This window comes from Acomys russatus, chromosome 14 (genome assembly GCF_903995435.1).
Source record: "Acomys russatus chromosome 14, mAcoRus1.1, whole genome shotgun sequence".
In the NCBI taxonomy this organism is placed as follows: domain Eukaryota; kingdom Metazoa; phylum Chordata; class Mammalia; order Rodentia; family Muridae; genus Acomys; species Acomys russatus.
This window is the reverse complement of record NC_067150.1, coordinates 10,357,650-10,384,221: the sequence shown is the minus strand read 5'-3', so window position 1 is coordinate 10,384,221 and position 26,572 is coordinate 10,357,650. Positions and strand designations below refer to the sequence as shown.

At 43.8% G+C, this 26,572-nt stretch overlaps 2 protein-coding genes across 3 annotated transcripts in view; one reads left to right on the top strand and one right to left on the bottom strand.

Moving 5' to 3' along the window:
- Mre11 (MRE11 homolog, double strand break repair nuclease) overlaps positions 1–17,475 on the bottom strand; it is a 48,723-nt gene extending 31,248 nt beyond the window's left edge. Inside the window, exons 1-7 of the mRNA XM_051155925.1 lie at positions 17,400–17,475; positions 15,909–16,041; positions 12,254–12,414; positions 7,958–8,045; positions 6,453–6,594; positions 4,013–4,127; positions 163–348 (exon numbers count right to left, since the gene is read on the bottom strand). Coding sequence (XP_051011882.1) covers positions 163–348; positions 4,013–4,127; positions 6,453–6,594; positions 7,958–8,045; positions 12,254–12,414; positions 15,909–16,041; positions 17,400–17,419 — 845 coding nt within the window. The 5' untranslated portion in view covers positions 17,420–17,475. The remainder of the gene's footprint in view (positions 1–162; positions 349–4,012; positions 4,128–6,452; positions 6,595–7,957; positions 8,046–12,253; positions 12,415–15,908; positions 16,042–17,399) is intronic.
- Positions 17,476–18,260: 785 nt separating this feature from the next.
- Positions 18,261–23,371, top strand: Ankrd49 (ankyrin repeat domain 49). 2 transcript variants are annotated; one of them, XM_051155923.1, is made up of 3 exons: positions 18,261–18,424; positions 20,282–20,635; positions 21,591–23,371. In XM_051155923.1, exons 2-3 carry the CDS (start codon positions 20,378–20,380, stop codon positions 22,050–22,052), a joined length of 720 nt encoding a protein of 239 aa, XP_051011880.1. In that variant the 5' UTR covers positions 18,261–18,424; positions 20,282–20,377; the 3' UTR covers positions 22,053–23,371. The 2 variants fall into 2 exon arrangements, with proteins under 2 accessions (XP_051011880.1, XP_051011881.1); XM_051155924.1 differs by lacking the exon at positions 18,261–18,424 and having other exon boundaries at positions 20,179–20,635.
- Positions 23,372–26,572: the final 3,201 nt, after the last annotated feature.

The window sequence follows — 26,572 nt, the reverse complement described above, 5'->3', positions numbered from 1 at the left end:
CACACACACACACACACACACACACACACACACACACACACACGGTAACAAATGAACTCCAACAACTGAACAAGCTGTGCTATGCTGCCAGAGCCATGGCTGTGGGGGTCAGACTCCGGCGAGGGTTTCGCAAGGGCTGACTTAGAATATGAGAGCACTCACTTCTTCACGGCTTCTCCAGGGGAAAGGGAGGTCACCACCGAGCTTCCAGGCTGGGACACGTAGAAGAGCTGCTGCTCGTTTTTGGTTGGACCAATTTTACACTCGTGTTCATGGCCCCAGATGACGAGGTCAATGAAGTCGTCCAAAAATTGCTCTGGGATGAAGTTGGTATTTCCGTGCTTACTCCTACAGCAAGATTTAAAAGCAGGGCCTAAGGTCTCAGCAGTAAGGGAAAGTCCATCTTAAGTCTACACGGATCTTTTTCTCGATCCTTGTCAGACACTGCCCAAGGGATGGTGACTGTACCAAAATCAAAGCAGAGCTTTACAAACTTGCAGGACACAATCAAGCCAGACGCCTGATGGGAAGCAGGTCTGCCCTGCAAGGAGATAGCAGAGTTCATAGACAGAATGCTATACTTCAGTCGAGTCAGGAAAACGAGAGCTCTGTCCACCCCAAATCCACAAGTGGACATGATTATGCAGCCCAAAAGAAGACAAGAAAAAAAAGAGTTAAATCTAAACTTCATGATAAAATAACAAACTCCTAAATGTGTCCAGGGACTTTAATATCTGTTTCTTCTATTAATTATAAAAAATGCACAGAATGGCATTTTAATCAAGACTTTGAAGGCTGTGCTTTTAGAATTAGCAGGCCTCGTGAGGCGGGATCCACAGGAGAGGATGCGTGCCCTGCAGGGAAGGGCAGGTATGAAGGTGCTACAGTGAGAACAAGCTCCATGGATTCACACAACAGCGAGACGTGGAGCTAAACTGAAGAGTCTGGGGAAGATGGAAGGTGAGCTCAGGAGAGCAGCAGGCCTGTGCGTGTCTTATGTCTTTGTGTGAATCCAGTATGTCGGGTGTGAGGAAAAGCAGGCCACACTCCAACACAGCGCGATGTCACTGTGCCTCCACAGAGCTCTGGGAGAAAGGGATAACAGTGCTGGCCGCCTGCTGAGAGTCGGCAAGCAGTCGCTCCTCCCTTCAGTCTCCTTCTTTCTGCAACAAAGCAAAGCTGGCCATCGTAAAAAAGTGGAAATAAGTAAAAAACGCAAAGGCTGAGGGACAGACACACAGCCAACTGAGCAACTCTGTTTACCAGAACCCTTCCAGGCGTGGTAACGGCAGATGAGTGTGAGGATGAGAAGATAAGAAAATGCTGTCTGTAAGGACCACACCCCCAGCAGTGGGAGGCAGGGAGGGATGGAGCAGGACAGCTTTGAACCTGACATGCTGGCTACATGTGGCAGGCCATGGACTCTAGAGGAAGTGTGGTCCCCACAGAGATGCATGTGAGGAGGAACAAAGGTTGTCTGTGCACTTTATGTAAACAGCAGCAAATAGGGCGATGGACGGACCTCAGTGGCTGATCCCTTGGCCAGCATGTGCAAGCGCCTGGGTTTGGTCCTCAGACACACACATACACGTGCACACGCACTTGCAATCCAGATGTCCCAAATATGTGACAGAAGGCAAAAAAGGTCCGTGTAGATCTGTTTTCTGTACACACGCATACAGCTCAGCTACTTAGGTGTGTTTACTCGTGTTACTATACATTAACTCTGTTCACCGAGAAGCTGAGGGATCCAGTGTCAACAAGCTACCTCGAGCTCACAATATGTTAGTTCTGAGTACTAGCAATAAACCGCAGTCAGACTCTCTGGGGAAGGGCAGGAAAACACAAGACTGAGCTGCAGTACCTTGTGAGGTCAATAGTCTAGGCCACACTCAACAAATGAATCAATAAACAGCATAAACACACAGACGCTCGCTCTCTTCCTATCCCTCCTTTCGCCTGCCCCAAGTCCTTCAAGAGACATGAATAGGTAAAGAACGAGAAAAGCTGTGCTCTCTCTTCCCTACAAGGAACCCCAGTGACTGAATACAGGAATCATAAAGGCCAACTAGCGGCACAAGTCTTACAGCACATTGCTACCTATGGACACAAACACCCTGCAGGCTCCAGCTCGTGCTCCAAAATATCATGGGAAACAAGGTATTCACACACTTATAAAGTATCTTCTCCAAATAGTAATTTCAAAATAGGAAATGGGAAAAGCACTGAGAAGCAACTGCATGCCTTGATCTGACATGAGCATCACCATCTTCTGCAGAGAGAGGTCACACACCAGCACCCTCGGTGTGGGGAGCGATGCCAAATTCTGCCATGTCAGAAATCCTGTGCTTAGGCTGCAGGCTGTGACCTTCCAGTTGCTGAGCTCTGCAGGAAGAGGTCTTTGTGTTCCAGGCCATCCTTAGACTATTTACCTTTGAAAAAAGTAGGGAAGCCCCTACTGAGAAACACCTGGAGGGGTAAGGAAATCCTTACAGAGAGCTACTCAGTAATAGGAAGTTCTTACAGAGAGCTATTCAGGCTATTGTGTTCTTCTTGCCTTGGGAGCTAGAGAGGGATCGGAATAGATCCTACTGACCTTACTATATCAAGTCTTACTTGTCTGCATTAAAGAGAGTCTTGATCAGAAATTTCCTGACTTGATTCCTTACTTCTCGAATCTCTGTATCCTACTTTCAATCCCCACTCTCTCTTTCAGGTGAACCCTGATTCAATTTTTCCCATAGGCTGGGACACAACACCTCAGCAGGGTCAACTTCCACTAGGGCTTAACCTTTGGGAATGATGGTTTTCCCTCCACCTTTCCCTTTGTGGTGTAGGCAAGGCGGAAATGTAAGTAAGTGCTCAGCAGGGGTGTAAAGGTCATAGCATCCACACATACCAAAACGCACTCGACACAGCTTCAGACTCACAAGTCTGCCTCCTGAAGACCCACCACTTAACCTCAGTCTGGACTCAGATGCAGCACACAGTCAGGCCCAAAGCCCTGTCTGTGTCTCCGCCAGCTTCTACCACCTCGCCTCACCTCTTCCACTGGAGGGATCACAGGACATGTCTTGCTTACTGTTTCCCTTCCTCTCAATCTACCATGGACTCCACCAACAGGATAAGCTGCCTTCAACTATCAGCAAAAGACAGCTGATCTAGCTGTGCTTCTGGAAAGGCATTCGCACAATACACACACACACACACACACACACACACACGTATGTGTGTGTAGGAAGTGCTCACTGCATCAAATTTTATAAAAGCAAAAGATTGGAAATAAAATGGTCACTGACAAGAGAAAAATACAACTATAGATCAGTAAAAGCCAGTGATACCTCTAAGCACCAGGAGGAATAAAATTCAGTAACGTAAATCAAACACTTGCAGTGCTTCCTAATATGGATTCCCTTCTATGGATAATGCAAACAGTAAAGCACATGGGATGACTAACTCACACCCCAATACTGTTTCCTAAGGGACACGAGGAGGCAGGTGGATGGCAATGGTCCACTCTAGGCTCCATCAGTATCTGTTTCCTAAGGGACACAAAGAGGCAGGTGGATGGCAATTGTCCACTCTCAGCTCCATCAGTGTCTGTTTCCTAAGGGACACGAGGAGGCAGGTGGATGGCAATGGTCCACTCTAGGCTCCATCAGTGTCTGTTTCCTAAGGGACACGAGGAGGCAGGTGGATGGCAATGGTCCACTCTAGGCTCCATCAGTGTCTGTTTCCTAAGGGACACGAGGAGGCAGGTGGAGGGCAATGGTCCACTCTCGGCTCCATCAGTGTCTGTTCGGTTCCTCTCATGTCTCACCCATTCCAGGCAAACATTCTTCCCCGGGTACTGATACTTGTCAACTGGCTTCAGCCTGAAGTCACACAGAGAACAGCCCTGCCTGACCCGTCCTGGTGACGGGGAAGGAGCCAGGCTTTACTGAAGGCCTGCGCATACAGGTCTCGGAAACCTCAGTGCTTCTCTTAAAAACCTTTCATACAGACTTTTTACCTGTTCTGATGAATCACAAATAGGTTGAACCAGGCATTCTCCTCTTCCTTTGGTCTCAGCATTGTCACTTTTTTATTGACAAACATCCGATAGAGCCTTTCGTCTGGAATGGACCCTGTGGAAGGACACAACACTATTTTAAAATTGTTTCCTAACTGTGGATTTAAAGAGTGAATAGGTTTTACTTCTAAAATTTGCATTTCTCAAAAGTACTGTATTTTCCTGCTCACATACATATCTGAATTCTGGAATCACATGTGTAAATGGAATCCACCAACAAATGTCCCCAGCTCACACACAACAGCACTCAGTTGCATTCAAAGAACACTCTCCACTTCGGAAACCAGGTTAATGTGTAAAGAGAAATAAAGGAACTTCCTATGCGTCCGTTTCCACCAGACTGTCTAGTGACAGCATCTCTCCTCCCTTGACTACAAATGCTAAGTTAATGTGCTTTTCAACTACGGTACACTAGTAATATGCACAGGAATGGACAGTTAAATAGGATGAGAATCCTAAAATGTATTTTAAAGTATAAGACTAGTATATACACTGAGTTTGTGCTTTTCAGTAATTTGATGATTTTAAGTAACTCTTCCTATATTAAAGCTCATCTTAGTCTAGTAGAAGATACCAAGAAAACATGTAACAAAATAGTAATAACTTGTTATCATTACGTTAGAAGGAAAGGCCAAGACACTAATTACTGTAGAGCCGGAGACGGTTTGCTCCTTCACATGCTGACCACAGAAGAAAAGCCAGAGACTGAACACAGAGACATCTGGGTGGATGGAGTGAACAGTGAGGTGAACATGGGAGAGGTGGCCCCAGCACACATGGCCCAGAGTGCTGGTGGGAAAGCCTGCAAGCTAAAGCACTCCAGGTGTTGGTAAAATCTGAAGGCAGAGGCTGAGGGAAGAGGCAACCTGCAGTGGATATGTGGAGCCCGCCGACTGTGGGTGCGAGGGGACAGGGACTCTCACTTCCACCCCAGTACACACTGGTGTGAGAACTGTGGGGGACACAGGGACAGTTGGCTCCAGACAGGCATCACTGAAGGGAGAAGGTGAAGGTGGGGTGCTAGGAAGAGTCTGAGGTGCTGAAAACCCGACAATCACAAAGCATATGCTCTGGGTTTAGCATGGAGTGACACTAGTTAAGGAGGGCAGCACCGGATGGGAGGAAAAGATCACTGAAGAGGGGCGCACAGAACAGACACACCACTCAAGAGTAAGCAAGCAAGCCATTTTTCTGGACACACAATGTTCAATACGGGTCTCTGTGAGTTTGAAGCCAGTCTGGTCTACACAGCAAGTTCCAGGACAGCCAAGGCGACACAGAGAAACCCTGTCTCAAAAAACAAAACAACAAAACTTGATACAAAATATACAAAACGTGTTCTTTAAAAATAGTGTTTAGCTTTTCACTCATATAGAATAAAGCCTAGCAAAAAACACTTTCCTACAGAACACAAGAGAAGTAATGAACAGAAGCCAGGCATATTGGCGCACGCCTTTAATCCCACTCGGGAGGCGGAGGCAGGTGGATCTCTGAGTTTGAGGCCAGACTGGTCTACATAGTGAGTTCCACAATAGCTAGAGCTACATAGTGAGACCCTGTCTCAAAGAAACCAAAAAAAAAAAAAAAAACCAAACAAAACAAAAAGAAATAGAAAATAGTGAAATCAATATGGTGAAGTGCAGGGAAGCGGGAGGTGGAGGTAAGAGAGCAGAGGTCACTTTTTTTTTTTTTAAGACAGAACCTCCCACTGGCGACAGCTTGCTGATTGGCTATGCTGGCTGCCCAGGGAGCCCTAAGGCTTCTCCCCTCTTTACTTCCCCAGTGCTGAGATTACAAGCACATAATAACACAGCCAGGATAAAGCAGATTTCTGAGTCTGATTTAATAATAAGATGTCAGTTGTAGAGCAGGGACACAATGTGAGGCACTAATGGACCAGATACATAAGTGATTTTCTTCTGGTCACTTTGGAACAAGCAAAGTAAAACATTAATATTAACATATGTAATATGTTAATAATGGGACTTCCTCCATCTCTTATGCCTAGTGTGTCACAACTCACAGCAGCCAGACTCAGTCTCACAGCCTACCGAGCCCAGGAGTGTTGTACTGTACTGGATGGGATGCTCTGACCTCTCACAGACTCTACACAAAAGTCTAAATAACAGAAACTGAGCCAAGGTTGTTGCTTCCACCAAAACTACCACTGAATACAAAGAGCCATTGGTCCTTAGAAATACTAACAACACTTTTACCAGAACATTCCACCATCCTTTACAGATATGAGTGAGAAATAATCAAATCTGTCCAACGTTTCCCCCTCTGGAAGCCCCTTGGGTCCACACTACCTCTAAGAGTATAGTTGCCAAGCGCTCATACAATCCTGTACTGCCATGGACAACGGTATCCCATCACACACCTAAGCCGTATAGAGCGAGCTTTGTGCTTCCCTTCTGCAGCAGAACCGGACTAATGTCAATCTTCTCCACAGACATTGACCGTCCAAAGTGATTCACAAACCCAGCACAGCTTAAAATATCCAGGGCACAGAGGGCGTCCGCCTGTGGGAGAGTTTCAAAGAACATGAGTGCGTCCATCAAAGTGCATGGCCTGGGTGAGCATCACACTCCTGCAAACTACAAGCTACATGGGCCTTACTCACAAAACTGGGGGTCAAAGTGTTTTGAGATTTTGGGTTTTCTTGGCTTTAGAATGTCTGAGCAGATCTCACCAGGTGAGAACCTCAAGGTGAAAACCCAAAACTAAAATGATCTAAAAGCAGAAGCTTCTGAGTCTCAACTTTGAGATTTTATAGCACTTTTGGTTTAATTTTTGCATTAAGAATATTCAACTTGTATTTACAGAAACAGATTGTGACAGTGTCTTCTCAAAACTAAATCCCAGTGTTGAAGCGCAGCTGCCTTCTTCCAACTACAAACCAGCTGCACAGCTGAGAGCACAAAGCCAGTTCTCATCACTAACAGGAAGCGCAGGCAAAATCAGCTGCCAAGTAAGTGCCTTGTAATATGAAGTCAGCCTCTTATTAAAAACAAAAACAAAACAAAAAACTTAGACAGATGTGGTGGTGCACACCTTTAATCCTAGCACTTGGGAGGCAGAGGCAGGTGGATCGCTGTGAGTTCGAGGCTAGCCTGGTCTACAAAATGAGTCCAGGACAGCCAAGGCTACACAGAAAAACCCTGTCTCAAAAAGGAAAACTAAAAACAAACAAACAAAAAAGAGGCTGAAAAGTAAAAAAAAAAAAAGTTGTTTTTGTTTTTTCTTTTGTGTGTGTGGGGGGGTATTGCACACATGACCATAAACCAAACTAATGGTTACAGTGACAGAAGACACAAAGGCACTTTGTATTAGGACTGCCAGTCTCACTTCCATATCAAATAGGGAATGAAATAATTAAATCCAGATTTAATATACTAAAAAAAAAAATCAGTTTTTACGGTGAGAATCTAGGAGCTTTATGTGGGCTCCTGCTCCTAGCAACTCACTCTCAGCAGAATTTGAAAGACACAAAGGCAAGACTCTAGCAGGCCCTGTATCAGGAGCTGCAACTCCAGGTATTTATAGGCAGAGGCAGGGTCACAGGCTCAAGGACATTTGTCTCAGAATAAAGAGTAAAGGGAGAGCTGAGGATGGCAGAGTGGTCGCCTGGCACATTTCAGGCTCTGGTTTCACACTCAGTGTCGCGAAGATAAAGAAACAGCACAGCTGTCTCGTACAACAACTCTTATTCTATAGTTAAAAAAAAAAACAAAAAAAAAACAAGAAAGGTAAAAACATCATAAATGATAATAAATTAATTTGAACGCGTGGCTCAATTTGACTACCAACTACTGGGAAAAGGTGACTGCTTTGCACTGATAAACTCGACAGCATTTTTAAGATTGCAGCAGAATTTGTAATTACCCCCGTGGGATCGTCATGGTTGCCGTGGATACTGAACACGGGAATGGAAATGTTGAGATTACCATCCTGGTAGTTCACCCACGGAAACCTTAAAAGAAAACAGAGGGACAGTTTTGTAAGGGGTAAAAGCTGTTTCCCCAAAGCTTCCTCTCCAAGAGGTAATAACACACTAGGCAACTACAAACCCCTATCTGTGGACAGCCTCAGCTCAGTGCTGGAAATAAACTCAGTTACTTTAAAAAGGTTGAAAGTATCTTAAAGCATATGAATTATATATAAAAACAATTCACAACTGATAACTGGCAAGTTATCAGTTACAGGCCACTAAAAAATTAATTCTTTGTTTAAAGCTTCTTCTTATAGTTCAGGGGAGGGGAGAAAACAATCTGTGCATGTAGGAATCCAAGCACCAAAATTCACAGCCCATCACCAGCTCCACCTCCCATCCATGTGCATGTCTGGCCCATTCCTTCCCCAGCCATCGGTTTCCCTTCTGTCGGTATAGGGAGCAGTTTCTATTATGAATTTCCGAAATTCATCTATACATGTATAAAAGAACACATTTTTTCCTTCTTATATATGTTACAACAGTACGGCTTTCTGCCCTTGCTTAACCTGCTCTGAAATCATCTCACAGAGATCTTGTATACGAGGCGCATGCATTCCAGTGTATGCATTACTGTCCAGAGCTACAGCAGGTCCCCACCGTGTAGACTCTTGGGTCTGGTTTTCATGTAATGCCATAGGGAACGTGTACCAGAGGTCAGTTCTCCCAACCTCAGCAGCAGGTTATCACCAACCCTTTAAGCCTACACCAGTGGTCCTGAACTCTGGATATAGCTCTAATTAGCTGCACATCTTTTAAGAAATACCAATGCCCATGCCATACTCCAAGAGACTCCAGTTGGCATGGAGACCAGGCACAAACACCTGAGAGTCCTAGATAACTGTAACACACACTGAGGACCTATGCCAGTGTCCATGAGAAGAACACTTCAGTCTCCATTCATCTGATGCCTTACAAATGAGGCAGCTCCCCTCGAAAGGCATTCATGCTATTTCCATCTCTGTGCACTGTGGATATTCCTGACCTATATTTTATAAATTAATGGATTTTTAAAATCAACTAGAAGGAAATATTCATTTAAAATCCAGCCTTAATTTGTGCTGAGATGCAAGTACTCTTCTTTAGTGAACTATGACTTTAAGTTTGCTTCAGGATGCTTTTGATACATATTGGGGGGCGCGGGGTTGGAGACAGTATTTCTGTGTGCAACTGCCCTAGCTATCCGGGAACTCTCTTTGTAGACCAGGCTAGCCTCAAACTCAGAGATTGGCCAGCCTCTGCCTCCCTAGTGCTGGGATTAAAGGTGCAATGCCACCACACCCGGAAATATATTTACTTTTAAAAAGGCAATGTATCAACTTTTTCTAGCTTCTAAGTTTTATACATGACATCTCAAATAAATTTCAGCCACAAGTAGTTTCTATGAATTGCGGATGGCTGAAATTAACAGGCCTCTAAGATGTAAGACCTTTGTAAAAGGTTACTTTTTACAGCAAGGGAAGAGATGCTTTCACAAAGCTTCTACATACAGGCTTTCTTTAATATTTAATAATTTCCTGGCAGGCATGGTGGCGCACGCCTGTAATCCCAGCACTCAGGAGGCAGAGGCAGGTGGATTTCTGTAGTTTGAGGCCAGACTGGTCTACAAAGTGAGTCCAGGACAGCCAAGGCTACACAGAGAAACCCTGTCCCCCAAAACCAAAATAATGATGATGATGACAATAATAATAATAATAATAATAATAATAGACTGACTGCCCATGACATGAACCTCTTTTTGGAGTTCCTCATCTCTTCCACCTCTCTGCCAATCATGTGCCAAAAAAAAAAAAAAAAAAAAAAAGCTGGGCATGGTGGCACACTTGGGAGGCAGAGGCAGGCGTATCACTGAGTTCGAGGCCAGCCTGGTCTACAAAGTAAGTCCAGGACAGCCAAGATAACACAGAGAAAACCTATCTTGAAAAACTTAAAAAAAAGAAAAGAATTTCCTGATATTGCTGAAAAACAATTCTTAGATTAAAATGCAGACTGAAGGGCTGAGCCTGACATGTGCGGTCTTAGATCAACTCGCAGCATCCCTATTTGAGCAAATGAAAAGTAAGGTTTATGATGAAATACAAAAGGGTAAATAGAATTCAACCTTCAGCTGAAGGCTGCAGAGGATAAGCAGTTTCCTCCCTAAGTCAATCTCCGTAACTTATGTATCTGGCACAATTCTATGGAACTGAGAGAGAGAAAAAAGGGTGTGGTCATGTGATCATTAAATGACAGAGCCAGGATTTGAACTGACACCATCCAGAATCCACACTGTTTTGGGAGTTGAAGAGACAGGCTCTGACCACATAGGCCAGACAGACCTCGGACCTGATGCATGCTCACACTGGCCTCCTGCCTTCGCCTCTAAGATGATGAGATTACAGGCATGCATAACCACATCCAGGGAATCCATGTTCCTACCCAGCCTTCCAGCTGTTAAACTGACAACAGAGTCAACAGCCATTTTAAAAAAGAGGTCATCACTCATACATGCCTAAAGAAAGCCTACTTCAGAGAGCAGGTAGGCAGGCATAGTAGTGTGCCCCTATAGTCACAGCAAGCAGGGACACTGAGGCAAGAAGATCAATATGGAAAGATGCTGTGAGAAATCAAAGGGGTTAAGGAAGGATCTCAACGATAGGGGTAGTTAACAGCCACAGATACTTTGCAATTCCTCTCTCCAGAGCCAGACTCTTTTTCATTTTAAAGACATAGTGTCTCTATGTAACAGCCCTGGCTGTCCTGAAATTCACTTTATAAACCAGGCTGGCGTTGAACTCACAGACATCCACCTGCCTCTTCCTCCCAAGTGCTGGGATAAAAGACGCAGGCCACCACGCCTGGCCAGAGATGGACTTTAATCCTCTCCCATTGAGTGTGGGCTGGACTCAGGGACTCATTTCTAAGCAAGAACAAGGGAAAGATAAACAGCTTTGCACTGGAGAAACCCGCAGATGTCTTAGCCCAGTAAGCAAGGTGAGCATCACCAGTGAAAAGTCCTGAGAGACAAGGTACATCCTATCACAAGGCCATCAGAGGAGCCAGTCACTTCTGATAGTCTTCCCTCCAAGCCTACAATCAACAAGAGGAAAAAGCAAATGAGAGGTGTTCTACAAACACTGACCAGTACCAGGGTCAAATGCAACGAGAGGAAAAGTACTGGACACCACCTAAGATTGAGAAAACATTTATTTCACTCAGATGTAATATGGTGTCCTTACATTTAAAAAAAGAAAACGATGGCTTGTGCGGGGGATATTGCTCAGTGATGGAGCATTTGCTTAATATCCACAAGACCCTGGGAACCATCCCAACATGGCAGATTTATTGGGGTGGGGGGAGTGGCGGGGAGCAGGGGGTTGGGGGGGGGGGGGAAGAGACCTTACATAGTAATATAAGACCAAGAGCAACAATCCTAAAGAAACAGAATACTACATTTGACCAAACTAAAACTGTATCTGGCAATAACAACAAACCATAAGCTAAAGGCAACTGATTAGGGAAAATATACCTACCTAAAAAATGGATTAGTAGCTGGAATATATATGTAACTTCAACAAATCATGTCAAAAATTTTTTTTTAAAAACCAAGTTTTAAAATAGAAAAACAAAACAAAACAAAAACCAAATAAACAGAAGGCACCAAAGAGGATGAGAGATCCAAGAATAAACTTAATGCCAACATTAGCGCAGAAATACAAATTAATGAAATGATACACCAAAAACTCAAAGAACTGCATTTACTGGGAAAACTGCCTAGAATGAAGGCAATCGAGCTGGTAGATAATGTGCTGGTTTTATCAAGATGACGTAATGTAGAATCACCTTGGAAGAGTCTCAGAGGAGGAGTGTCTACTGGCCCGTAAGCATGTCTGTGGGAAATGGCCTTGTTTACAATAACTGATAGGGGAAGCCACAGCCCACTGTGAGCAGCAACATCCTCTAAGTTTTAGTCCTAGATTGCAGGAGACCAGAAAAAGTGTGCTGAGCAGTAGGCATGCATGTTTTCACTATCTTTATATTCTTGATTGTGGATGAAACTAGCTGGTTTTCCCAAATGATAGACTCTCACTTGGAACTGTAAACCTCTTAAAGTTGCATTGTCAGAGTATTTTGTCAGCAACAACACAGATGTATATATTATACAGCAATCAAACCCAAGACAACCGTCCCTCAAACATAAGTGTACTTACTTACTAAAACCAAAGTTGACTGACTGGTCACTGATGATCTCAAATTGCACAGGGCGGTCACCCATGCAGTACTTTCTAAGCAATTCCAAGCAACTGTGCAGGGTTTTCCTCGAGGGCTTGTTTTCATGGAAAAGATCACCGCCTAACAAAATAAAATCTACCTAATCAACAGAAAACAGTGTTAAAGTTAGTAAGTTTACGGTAAAAATTGCCTAAAGTATAGATAAGATGGAGAAAAGATTTCACCGCCTCATGTGATCACTTAGGCCTTCTACTTTGAGACCAGCGTCAGCAACAGATTGAGACCACTGGATCAACACTCATGACACCCACGGCTGTGGTTCGATCACAGCATAAAGGAGTGGACTATTGGACTATTCAGATGACCAGAAACATAGATGTCTACGGCTGCACTAGTCAATCAGTCCCCCAGGTTCATCTTCTAGCCTCCTCCACACACACACCTAAACACATGCACTCACATATCACTATGCGGCATGTGTAGGCAGATCTCCGAGTTCAAGGCCAGCCTGGTCTTCAGAGTAAGTTCCAGGACAGCCAGGGCTAGATAGAGAAACCCTATCTCAAGAGGGGGGTGGGGTGGGAATCAAGGAACAAAGGAATAAAATAAGAATAGTTGGATGGCAAGGGTCCATATAAATGAGAACTTAAAAGTCAAGAATTTAGATTTTAAAAATAAATGGTTAAATAAAAAACGCTGAAGGACAAATATAATACACACTTGGGAGATTCAGTGTGGGGTGTGCAGAGATGGGAAACAAGAGGTAGGACTGGACAAAGCAGCGCTGCCAGGCTCTGGGGGAGAAGGGCTCCCAGACCCAAAGAGCTTGAACAGAGCATGCTCAGAGTTCTGTGGAAGGAAAACAGGCTTCCTGTGGCTTTAAGTTTCTCTCCCCAAGGGAAAGAGTCCAGCTTGAAAGAACATAAAACCAGCACACTCAACCAACTCCAACGCTTCCCCACAGCTTCCTGTAGCCTTCTCAAGGTACAGGTTACAGAGTTCGAGTCCACTGGGAAGCACCAAAGCCTTAAGCCACATTTAGATTAAAATCAAATTAACTTGCAAACTTGCTTGTAGATGGGTAACAGCCTTAGAACCGAATCGGGAGCATGTCAAGCCCTAGAGGGCTAGAGGAAGGATATTTAAAGGTAGGCGGGACAACCAGCTTGCTTCTGTGGAACCTGTAGCTGTGTGGGGAAATCGTTTTACACCCTTCACTGTTTCTCCTCCTGTTACACAGATAGAGAACACTGCTTTGTCCCCTTTCCTACAGCAATAAGTGGTTTACAAAAGCCAAAGCAAGCAGTTCACTATTTCACAGCGGGAACACTACTTTCTTTTCTTTTTGGGGGGTTTCTCTGGATAGCCCTGGCTGTCCTGGAACTCCCTCTGAAGACTTTGAACAGACAGAGATCTGCCTGTTTCTGCCTCCCAGGAGCTGGGATTACAGGTGTGAGCTCCCAACAGCCCAGCATCCATTCCTTCACCCTTATCTCACAGCAGTGGCACCATTCTGGGGGGGCGGCAGTCTGTTTGGAGACCATGAATTTTAGAGCAAAGAGCTAAAGATTGCAAAGATGGCTGATGTAGATGCCAAGACCACCAGCTCTTACGTGGGTATCTGGTACAGAGTTAGGGTTTCTTGGGCATGAAGAATACATTGCTAAGCAGCCGAAAGGCTTCACTGTCGTAGCATTTTCCCACAGGGGAACACAGATAATCAATAAACAACATAATACACGAGCCATGAAAAGAAAAGCTGCAGAATGTCACAGAGTACCTAGAGGTATAAGGGGAAAAGAATCTCTTCAGAAAAAGGTAAATATGGCTGTGCATGGTGACAGGTACCTTTATGAAGCCCAGAATTTCGATTTTGTTCATAGCTATGAGTTTGAAGGCAGCATGGGCTATGAGACCACCTCAATAAACTCCCTATCCCACCCCCCGAAAAATGAAATGTGAAGTGAGACGTCACCCTGCTCAAAGCCAGGTGATAATTCGAAGAGTAACGTGTAAGATCTCAGAGAAGAAGTCACTGGGGTGGCCCAGGCAGAGCCAGAGGCCAGGCAGGACCAAGGTCATGGCACAGTCTGGTATGTGAGTTCAAATCCAGAGTCAAAGCAAGGCTGCTGAGCTGAGTTTCAGCACACTGACAGGCCCTGACTTACGTGTCAACAGTTTGCTTCGGCTGTGATGCAACACACACAAAGGCGACGTGTGAAGGAGAAACACCCCCTGGAACTACTGCAGCACAGGACATGCCAGGCAGAGGCTAGACTATTACAGGCCTGGCCAAGACAGTGCAAGGGCCCTGGAGGTCTGACACAGAGGCTGGAAGGCTCGGTCCTGGGCCCTACCACCTGCTGGCCCACTCCCCATAGCAATCCCCAACTCTATCTTGGTGTTAAGTCAGAGTTCAACACCTTCCCACATCCTGAAAATGACTGTGTGCACAGCGTCTCTTTGTAACTTCTCTCATCTTCACTTTCTCTTTTCCATCCCAGCACCACCAGTTTTAAAAGCATGACCATGGTCTCCAATTCCTGCTGCAATCAATAGCAGGCTGCTAGAGGATTGTCTACTGCGCTGAGCACAAACCGAGTCTGGCGAATACAGTGCACTAGTACAGCTCAACCCCTTTCAGTTCTAGGCATTCCAAAAAATAAAAGGGGTCTCAATGGGGTCTCAAACATGTAGGTCAAGCTGGCCTCAAAGTCACTATGGGAATTGAGGATGACCTTGAACTTCCAGCCTCTCCAGGGTGTTGTGATTGGTACACAAGCAGTCTACCAACTGAGCTGCCTTCTCAGCCCTCCCTTAGCATATACATGTCCAAGAGGTACCAAATCAGTCACCTAACAGCAGCCATGTTGCCTTATACTTACACCTTCCTTTCTGCTTCACAGTGAGTGTACAATCTGTCACCCAGCATGACAGGCTGTTTCTCCTCCAACACACGTTAAACGTCACCTCCTGGACTAGTCTCAACTAAACACCCATCTCCTCTACCTCCAAAGGCCCAGGAAGTTGTGCTTCTATGGGCCTTACCACTAATGACTTTGTACTTGGGCGTCTGGAAATTTTTGTCACACATTCTGGTTACCTATATGGTTTTTTGGTTTTTGGTTTTTTTTGGTGTGTGTTTATATGTTTGCTTGTTTGTTTGTTGTTGTTGTTGGTTTTGTTTTGTGTTTGGTTTTTCGAGATAGAGTTTCTCTGTGTTAGCCTTGGCTGTCCTGGACTCACTTTGTAGACCAGGCTGAACTGGAACTCACAGCAATCCACCTGCCTCTGCCTCCCGAGTGCCAGGATTAAAGGCGAGCGCCACCACGCCCAGCTACTTATATGGTTTTGTAAAACTAACTGGCATCTTTTTATTTCAGGTAGAAATCGCAGCAGATTGGCACATCGTTAAACACCCTGTGTTTCTAAATTTGAAGGTTATTTGTCAAAGCAGTTTCCGCTCTAATTGTGAACACAAAGCACTTAAAATTATAACCAGGCCTTTAGTATATTGCATTTAGCCAGAAAATGTGAGTGTAAGCGGTTATATGAATAACTCTAACTTGATGGAAAAGAGCCTGTTACCTAAGGAAGTACATTAGAGCACACACAAACGTAACCAAAACTCACTTCATTTTCCAGGGCAAGTCTTAAAATTTCATCAAATGTTACAAATGTATCATTTCCTCTAACTGCATCTTTCTCCATAAATCCGAGATGAATATCAGTGGCGACCAGGATTTTAAATGTGTCTTCATCGTCACTGATTGAAAAAGAAGACAAAATTCAATGCAATTCATTACAAGGATAGTCAAGCAAATGGAGACCTAAAGACAAAATAAACAATAGCAACTATAAAGTAAAATCATTTGTCTAGCCTCAGACCTGGCATGAAAGATTGCAGTACTCAACAGATCTTACACATCATAGCTTTCCAATCCCAAATCCAATACAGAGCGATGTGAGAGACATAAATGTTCCCTGTCTGCGCTGAAATTCATAGCCTTGTTATTATAAGCAGTTTTACATACTCATGTCTCTCCACAGAAATCCAAAAGGCTGCGTTTGCTCCCTTGTTATCTGACTGTACACTTTTCCAGGAAAGTCGTGTACAAGTCTTCCTTTACGTGGAAGAACAGATTTTATCTAACATTTGGAACTCTGAAAACATCTGCCTGTCTCTGTTCTTTACACAGTTTTTCAACGATAAATTTGGCCAAATAACAAAACAGAATTGTTTTGATAAAGGTAGTTTCAGGTGAACCAGCAGCTTAACAGTTATTAACCCTCAGTTAAACTTAGCATTTCATTTAGTTCTTTAAGATATCTCAGTCCCCACAGGGAAAGAGGCAGGCATAGTTACTATCTCTGAAAAATAAGGCGGCCATACAGAGAGAAGGTAATTCATTTACCACACAACTAGCAGCAGAAAAAAGACTAAAGGGCATTAAAAAACAAACAAACAAACAAACAAAAAACAAAAACAAGGCTATTTCACTAAACTATAGTGAATTCAATTTTATATATAACTCCACAACTCAGAAACTTTAACAGTTGGACGCATGAAGTCCTGGCTGTTGCACAAACTTCTCAGAGTATGTATTTTCACATGAATACTCTCATTTAGACCTCAGGGTTAACCAGAAAGGAGCCTTATTATTCTACTTATACAAATGAAAGCAGCACAAGGTGAGCCCAGAGAATTGCTGACCTTCCTAACACTGCCCAGATGGTTTTGATCAAGAACTTGAAACAAGAGAAGACGACTCCATCCACTTTCGGGGACTGCCCCCCACTTAACGTCCATAGTACTTTTGTTTATTTCCATTTCGTTCAAATCAACCAGCACAACTTGCTCTAAAAGACTATTTATGGGCACAGCACTTTAAGACAAGGCCTAAGAGCGAGCATGAGCGTCACCACACCGCCATATAATAAGTTACTGCGACACACCCCTCTATTCCTCCACATTATCTTTTTGCTAATAAGCATACAGTATGCGTTTTTGAAGCATGCCAGACACGGTTTGGGTGATCCTCTTTCCACTATTAAGTTTTGTTGTTGCCTTTTGATAAAGTGTAGTTTTCCTTAAGGTCATCACAGTTAATAAGTCAGGCTTACAGCGGTTCTGTGGGGCTCATCTTTATGGTAGAGCTCCGGGACCAGGTTCCTCTCCGAGTACCCTGGGGTTCAGTGTTCAGGTATGTCAGGAAAGCCGCCCGATTCCAAATTAAAAAAAAAAAAAAAAAAAAAAAAAAAAAATCAAAATACACATTTTACAAAGGTTGCGGGGTAGACTTCTTGAACTAGGCCTAGCAACTCTAAGGTAAGTCTCGTTTTTATTTTCAACCCTTACTATAATTGTTTCATGACCTAAGAATAGATAGTCACACTCTTAAGTGAGGCCCGAATTGCACTATTACGATCACTCCCATATTTTCTCCTTGAGATTGGTGTGTGGTAAACTCCTTGACAGAAACGATCAAATGTAAGTCTTTAACGTGCATAAATTTAAGCCGCACCACACAGGGCTTTGGAGCAGAGGGCCACCCCATTCAGTTAACACTAACAGGGCTTTTATGCGGCAGCCCACATTTAAAGCTAGAATAAATAACCAAACACGTGGTCTACGTGGAACACCTCTCAGATCTAAGGTGGCAGACAGTTCGGAGAGGTCACTCTGCTTAGGCAGCGCTGCCACTACCGACAACCCTCTACCCGCCGGACTCCGATCCGGAACGCAGAGCCCGCATCCCTCCCAGCCCACCCGGCCCTTCTTCCCCGACGGCCCCACGCACTCGGGGCTTCCGCTTGGCACCTGCACGCCGCAAGACTGGAACAAGGCCTAAGATACCCCAACCTGGACTCGTCAGAGGCCACCAGCAAGACCGCGGGCCATCTCCATTTCGGGAAAAGGGGGGCGGGAGAACCCAGAACAAGAACGACACCGCAACCAGAAACCTGAATTAGGCGCGGCGGAGTGGCATCCTTCTGTCTCGCGAGAATCCATTGATGACATCGGCGCCGCAAAGGTTTCCTCGATTTTCATTGGCTACAGCATGGCTCCTTCCCCTCGCAGGAGCCAATCCTGGACAGCGAAGGGGCGAACCCGGAAACGGTGCTCTCGGAGGCTCTTTCTGTGAAAGGTGAGGCGCGTGTCCGGAGCGGCGGGGCGGGCAACTGTGGGCGACAGGCCACGGCGTAGGGTAGCATGGTGGCCCCTTCTTCGCTTTAGGATTCGGAAAGGCTCACCTGCTAGCCCGAAGGCCTTTCTCCCCGCTTCCCTTGACAATCGCCCAGAATCCCCGGCACGCCACATCTGCCTTGCTTTGTGTGCTGAGAGAACCTTGAAGAGAGTGCAGTAAAAATAAGTTAGAACTTTGAACTGGATCAGACGCCTCAGGACCCCAGAAAGTTCTGAAGTACTGCAACTTAGTCTGTCAGAAGCTCAGCTCAGTCCTCTGACATGGGTGTGGGCCTCCACCTCCCTGACATAAGAATTGGAACAGTTCGCATCTCTCTCAAAATGGAGTGTTCCCTTTAAGTTAGGAAACACACCCTATTCCTCCATATTATGCGTCAAGTTTTATACCCTGAGTCAAGGAAATACATTTATTTATATCTATCTTACACCTGGAACGATAAATTCAGAATTAATATGAAGGAGTTTTCACGTATGGGAAGGGGGGTTGAGATCTGTGCTGTGGTATTTTGGTTATTGACTTCTGTTAAGCGTTTAGTGAACTGACGTGACTTTTTAAAAAAATAGTTTGAGATGAAAAATTGAAAAGAGCAGTCTGATAGCTTTTTTTTTTTTTTTTTTAATGACAATCTGGCCAAGACTTTACACAGCGCTAGTGAATTTTTACATTTCTCAATGCAGCTATAGGCCCTAAGTTGTTACTGGTCCTGATCCTGGTGCTCTTGTCACTAGTGATTAAGTTTAATAGGACAAGAGAATGTTAAACGTGTGACGTGTGACATTAAGTTGAGCAAAACTATGAGAAGTATGTATGTATAACTTACTGACTTCCTCTTAGAGGTCATCATTCACAGCAAAAGTAAATAAGTCTCAAATTTTAATGATACAAATAGTTGGTAATGCAGCTTACATACAAATGTATTTAAGTCTGACTTAAATACTTAAAAGGTTAACAACAGAGCAGTGTAAAACAAAGCCCCTGAAATAATAAAGGTTAGAATCTGATGGGAGTGGTAACATTTGAAAACAGCAAAAGACTGCCAAGTTCAACAAATATAGTTAGATCGATAGTTTTCAAAGTAGCTTCTTGGTTTCTTTTTGGGGGGGGGAGGGAAGGGGGATTTGAGACAAGGTTTCTCTGTGTTAGCCGTGGCTGTCCTGGACTCACCTTGTAGACCAGGCTGGCCTGCAGCTCACAGTGATCTGCCTGCGTGCCTCTGCCTCCCAAGTGCTGGGATTAAAGGCGTGTGCCACCACACCTGGCTCATTTTCTTTAATTAAGGTTTATATGCTGGGTAACTCTTTAAGCTGATGGCAGTCTAGCAGAGTCTTTATCTCTGCCCACAGGAAAATGAATGCTATGGGACTGAGTGAATTATGGCCCTCCTGTGTACTCACTAACGACTCCATCAGCCTTAACTAGTGTGATAGATCAAAAGACAAGACAGTTGATCATACAGACATAGCAGAAATCTCTGGTCTGGTATTTAGTAAATTTAATGGGTATTAGAAAACACCAAAGACTTTATGATGTAGAATTTATCTGGCGTCTTTGGGGTTTTGGTTGGTTGGTCGGTTGGTCGGTTGGTTTGGTTTTTGTTTTTGTTTTTTTTTTTTGGTTGGTTGGTTTTTCAAGTAGACCTGGCTATCCTGGCTATCACATCATCTGCCTGCCTCTGCTGGGATTAAAGGCGTGCACCTCCATGCCCGGCTTATCTGGCATATTTGTAAGGTTGGTATCCATGCTACTGATGAAGCCTAGTTACTGCTTTACTAACAGTTGTTGTGTTTGTGTTTTCAGATTGGAACGAATCAAACAACAATGCAGACATAATTCGTCTCTTGAAAGATTGCACCCTAGTTCTTGAAATGCTTCATAGTTAGAATAGTAGTAAAAATGGAAAAAGAAAAAGTAAGGGATAATGAAAATCCAGACCCAGAAAACTCTTTGGACTTTTCCGAACAGTTTAATCAGCTTGAATTATTGGAAACCCACGGACACCTGATTCCCACTGGTACTCAGAGTCTCTGGATAGGCAGTTCTGATGACGATGAGGAACAAGAGGAAAAAAACGAAGAGTGGTATCAATTGCAAGAAAAAAAAATGGAAAAAGATCCAAGCAAGTTGCTTCTTTGGGCTGCTGAAAAAAATCGGGTAAAAAACGAAACAATTACATAGTTGGAAAAGCATTTATTTGGTTTGGAGTGCAAAGACCTGCCTCTGAGGCTCTTTGGGCATATTCCACCATTTCTGACGCTTTAATTTCTTATCTTTAAAAATGGCAGCTTAATATATATAAGTATGTCAAATGAAATAGTGTATATGAAAGTGTACATTTTATTATAAACTGGCTCTAGGTATCTGGGGGTAATTATAAACAACCCTCTAATTAAATCATTAAGAATTGTTCTCCAGGTAAGTATCACCAAAGATAGGTAAGACAGAAATTCACTTAGACGCTAATTCTGCTAAGTATCTTACAGCACTTATTTATTCCTCACAGAATCCTACAAGGAAGGCAAAGTAGATTTGCCTGGAGTCCTCCAAATGCAGTACCCAAAAGCAGTTCTTCCCACTTGACCATTTGTTCTTAATTTTTCTGAGTTCTCCCATGTCTCTGTTAGTAAACTGAAAACTGAAAAAGTTTTACACTTTATATTAGCTTTTCAGTCCCAGAGTACAATGTATTCTATCAGGTCCATAGCCCAAACCCAAACTTGATGCCCAGCAACATGACATGTCTCTAGGCAGAAATGAGTTCTTTAGTCTTTAGATTGCTTTGGCATCACTTTGTTCTACTATTGATAGAAGTTTCATTTTTATTTTTTGGTTAATATACCGTGTATACTGATATAATGTTATTGGAAACTTAGGCTTGCTTCACAGGTGAAACATACAGATTAACCCTTTTGTTCATCTGGGGCCTAGGCATCTATTAGGATAAGGAGATAGTGTATGTGATGGTCAGAGAATCGGATTCTTGAGTTGCACCTGAGTGTAATGAGCTGTAACTTGTTCCTCCTCCGCCCACCCCCAAAAACAGTCTAAAGGCCACCGGGTGGTGTAATTATCTTTGTTAATTGTTTTAAGTTCTCTCTTTTTCCCTTAGCTTGCTACAGTGCAGAGGCTGCTTTCTGAGAAGGCCGCTGAGGTGAACACTAGGGATGAGGACGAGTATACCCCGCTCCACCGAGCAGCCTACAGTGGACATTTAGATGTTGTTCGTGAGCTGGTGGCTCAGGGGGCAGACGTTCACGCAGTGACTGTGGACGGCTGGACACCACTGCACAGCGCCTGCAAGTGGAACAACACCAGGGTGGCCTCCTTCTTACTTCAGCACGATGCAGACATCAACGCCCAAACCAAAGGCCTCTTGACCCCTCTGCACCTTGCTGCTGGGAACAGAGACAGCAGAGACACCCTGGAGCTCCTCCTGATGAGTCGCTACATCAACCCAGGCCTGAAGAACAAATCGCAAGAAACCGCTTCCGACATTGCCAGGAGGACAAGTGTCTACCACTACCTCTTTGAAATTGTGGAAGGCTGTACAAACTCTTCACCTTCGTCTTAATGACTCTAGTAATTTTCTTACACTTCAAAGTACCAGTGCCTCCCATGTGTGAGATGTAAAATATTCCCATATACAGAAAACAGATGCCTCACTACAGAAATTCTGTTGTCTGCATCACAGTTTTCTTCCAAGTGACCTGCCCAACCTTGATGTCAAAATGTATTTGAGAGGTATTGGATGCATTGTGGTGATTCCTGCAGTTTGTGATTTTTATCAGAAATAATTTTAACTGGACACGGGTAATACAGAAACTAAGGATATTTTTTGGTGCTGATCCAAGAGAAAAGTATTTTTAAATATCCCATACCCTGGGTCTTTGTTCAGTGTTTAGCATATTGACTTGTATTTTTATAAGCTAACTCCAAATTTTCATCTTCAGCACACTGGTGCAGTTCAGCTCTCTTCTCTGCATCTCCAGTTGCTTTCATTCTAAACAAGAAACACTAACAAATTAGCAACTTACGTCTTTGTAAGTTTAAAAAAATCATGGAACATTCAGATGTTTTGTGTTTTATGATGTAGACCACTGTGAGGAAAGCAGTTAGGGAGATGTTTAATCCTTGAACGTTTTACACTGCCTCCCCCACCACGCTCATGATCCTGTGGGCAGTCCTACCTCACCCTGGTCAACCCTGTGATCCTTATTGCTATGGCCAGTCAGTGTCTCCACTCAGACATGCACAAAACTGTACCTTGGTCCAGAAGATTAAAACTGCCCTCTCAAGGGCTCACCGTCTCCCCATGCTGGACTGGGCACTACTTATCTAGACTCCTGAGTCTCAGGAAATGTCAGCCCCCGCCCCCATGGCCCTCGTTTTGTACAAGCCATGACAGAAGGAAAGGGACAAGGAATTCTAACAGTGAGGAATGATTGTCATATGGGACCAGGGCACCAAGTGGCTCAGGCTTCTTACAAAACAAAACATGTAGTATGGCTAGTGACAGAGAGTGTAAATACAAATAGAGTATACGTTTTGGCAGTGCAAAAAACAACTTGCATATAACTTCACTTAATCTATGGCACATTTGTTCAAACTCCATTAACTTTTATCCTCTTGGTGCCTGCTACATGGCTTTTGATGGACTCCCTAGCCCCTCTGTGTTTCCTGGGGGTCTTCTCAGCACAAGAATCTGAGTCCTAGGGAAAGGACCTGAGAGCTTATCCTGTCAACTTAGCATCACCAAGGAGATACACCTCTAGCATGTCGAAGGCAGTTTCTAGAAGTCTAACTGAAGAGAGGGTCCATATCCAGATATGGGTGGTACCATCACATGGGCCCAAGTCCCAGATTAAATAAAAAGGAGAAATCAAGCTAAGAACCAGCGTCTGTTTCTGCTTCCTCACCGCGTACAACTTTGTTCCTTAAGGTGATTTATTTTGTTGTTTGTCCGTTTAAGTGTTTGGTCGAGCCAGACTTGGTGATGCATACTTTTAATCCTAGCACCCAGGGAAGTAGAGGCAAGCAGATCACTGTGTCCAAGGACAGCCAATGCTATACAGAGAAACCCTATCTGGAAAAAAAAAAAAAAAAAAAAAAGCTTGGTCACAGCAAGAGAAAAAAAGAACTAAAACAGTTGTTCTTTTTAGTGTTTTTAAATGGTCTACCTAATTTTGCCTTTTGGGCCAGCCCATATAATTCGGCTACCTTCTATTAAATAGCAGTTGTTTAATCGAATGTATATGGAGCTAAAGGGTAGAGCATCACTGTTCTTCTAGAGAACCCATGTTCAGTTTCCAGCACACATGGAGGCTCACCAGAGGATTCCAAGCCCTGTTCTGGGTTCCATAGGCATTGTATGTGCCATGTAATGCACAGACATGCAGACACAACCCACATATGTAAAATAATTATCTCGAAATGTGTGTGACGCTGGGTGTAGTGGCACACGCTTTTAATTCCAACACTCGGGAGGCAGAGGCAGGCAGATTGCTGTGAGTTCAAGGCCAGCCTGGACTACAAAGTGACTCCAGGACAGCCAAAGCTACATAGAGAATCCCTGTCTTGAAAAACCTAAAAAAAAGAAAGAAAGAAAGAAATGTATGTGACAGTTTTTATCAGAACAATATTGGTTTATCTCTTGAAAACTAAATGAGTTGGGTTGCATGGCAGCTTCAGAAATAGGATAGCTGCAAATGATCTGGGGCTTGAGCGCCCTCTCTTCTGACATATATCCAATAGAGGGGCTTTGGCAGGAAGTGGGAGTCAGAGAAGTGGTAGAAATGACTGCACACGTCTCAGGAGACTGCTGAGCAAGGCTTCATAGCTACCTGACAGTCAAGGAGCATTTGGCTCTGTTCTGTTTGGAAACGGCCTGTGACCCTGCCTTTATGTTACCTCTCTATACTTAAAATGTTTAATTTTGCCTTTTTAAGATAGAATTCCATGTAACCCAAACTGGCTGTTTTAGGCAAGGATGATGAACTGGTCCTACATCTACACTTTGCTTGTCCCTAATAGGGAGCGGACCTGACTATTCCAGAGAACGACGGGCATATAGAATTCCATTTCCTCAAAAGTCCGTTTTGCCTTGTTGCTTCCTTCAATTTTAACGTTTATGAGACGCCTGTCTGCAAAAGGCCCTTGCTTGGGCTTGTTAGCATACGTGTACGCCCAGTTTATAAGCAAAGTTTTCTTTAATTTTGGGGACTATTCTAAAGAAGTTTTGAAGTCTTTCATAACTAAAGACTTAGTCTTGATTTACATGCTTGAGGAAGAAGTAACTTGTTATTCTCAATGAAATCCATAGGCCCCTAGTAAAACTAAAGTCTGATGCATTTCCCCAGGGAGCCTTCTGGCCCACAGCCTGTCCCAGTGATGTGATTTGTGGAGTCTTTATTCTAGAGACCCGAGAGCATTATTTCTGTTTTATAGTATCCCACTGCCATGGTAGCAATAGGACCAGAAGAGGCCCGGAGGCCACCTGAGACTTAGGTCTATCAAAATCAACTCTCAGATCGACTATCACCACACACACACACACACACACACACACACACACACACACACGGATGATCGACAGATTTACAGGTAGATTATTACAGGTCATCTTTACCCAGTTGAAGTGGCTCTGGGGACTATGGAGCTGGCTCTTCTGTAATATGATTCCCCAACCCACCTGCAGTGCTTTTTCTCTAACTAGGGGATGGCGTGATCCTGCAGGATTCCTAGATTCATGTGTAAGATGGAGCACTTTCTCTAAATCAACTTGAGCTCTTTTAAGCCCAGTAAACAGAAAGGATCCAGTGTAGACAACTGATGGTTTTAATTCCGGAAACTTTCCTTTAAAAAACTCAAAATTTTGCTTCTGAGAACTTAAGTAGAATTAGTCAACACTATTTGCAGAGAAACATAAGCCACATAAGTAGTTTTATGATCTTTTCCCTAACAGCAACAATAAACCAATATGACATTAATTTTAAAGAATATATATATACATACACATAAATCAATACATCTAAAATGCTCATTTGAACATGAGGTGCATATTTAAAAGTCGAGGGCTGGAGAGGTGGCTCAGTTGATTAGGGGCTTGCCACCATGCCTGAAAACCTAAGTTTGGGGCTGGAGAGATGGCTCAGTGGTTAAGAGCACTGACTGCTCTTCCAGAGGTCCTGAGTTCAATTCCCAGCAACCACATAGCGCCTCACAACCATCTATAATGAGATCTGGTGCCCTCTTCTGGCCTGCAGCTGTACATGCAGGCAGAGCATTGTATACACGGTAATAAATAGATAAATCTTCTTTAAAAAAAAAAAAAAAGAAAGAAAGAAAACCTAAGTTTGATTCCTGGGACAAATATGGTGGCATGAGAAAACTGACTCCCACAAGCTATCCTTTGCCCTCCCACACATGCACATAGCAGGCACACATAAATGAATGAATATTTTAAATTTGAAATATATTGCTTTTCATAGTACATTTTTAAAGTATAGTGTTTGACAGCACATCTGGATTCACACTAGCCACATTTCAAGTTCCAGTCAGCCATACTTGAGTGCTGGCTACTGCGTGGAACAGACATACTCCCTAAAGCAGTGCCTCTCAACCTGTGGGTCATGACCCCCACAGAGGTCACATCAGAGAGCCCACAGAGCAACAGTAGCAATATTACAGTTATAAATTAGCAGCAAAATAATGGTTGGGGGTCCCCACAACATGAGGAACTGTGTTAAAGGGTGGAAACGTTAGGAAGGTTGAGAACCACTGCCCTCCAGGCTTTACACGCTGTGTAAATGGAGCAGTAAGCAAAATTAGACAAACCTGAGTTTAAGTCCTGATTGCTATTTCTGTGTAACTTCAGACAAATAAGCTCAGGTCTTTGGCTGCAAGTATGGTATCTCCCATTGAAACGCTGCAAGGAATACACGCGATGTAATCTAAAGTGCTTATTCGTCATCACATGGCGATGTTTTCTCCAGTTCTTCTGGAAGACATGCTTTTCCCACCCTAGGCATTTGCATACCTGAAGACTGAACCAGCTCTTCCTTTTTCCTGCTGTTGTTTTTGTTTTTTGTTTTT

Excerpts from the sequence above, each read along its gene's own strand:
- Ankrd49 (XM_051155923.1), top strand. The coding sequence starts at position 20,378 with ATGGAAAAAGAAAAAGTAAGGGATAATGAAAATCCAGACCCAGAAAAC. Across the intron at positions 20,636-21,590 it reads GGGCTGCTGAAAAAAATCGG|CTTGCTACAGTGCAGAGGCT; the intron begins GTAAAAAACGAA and ends TTTTTCCCTTAG.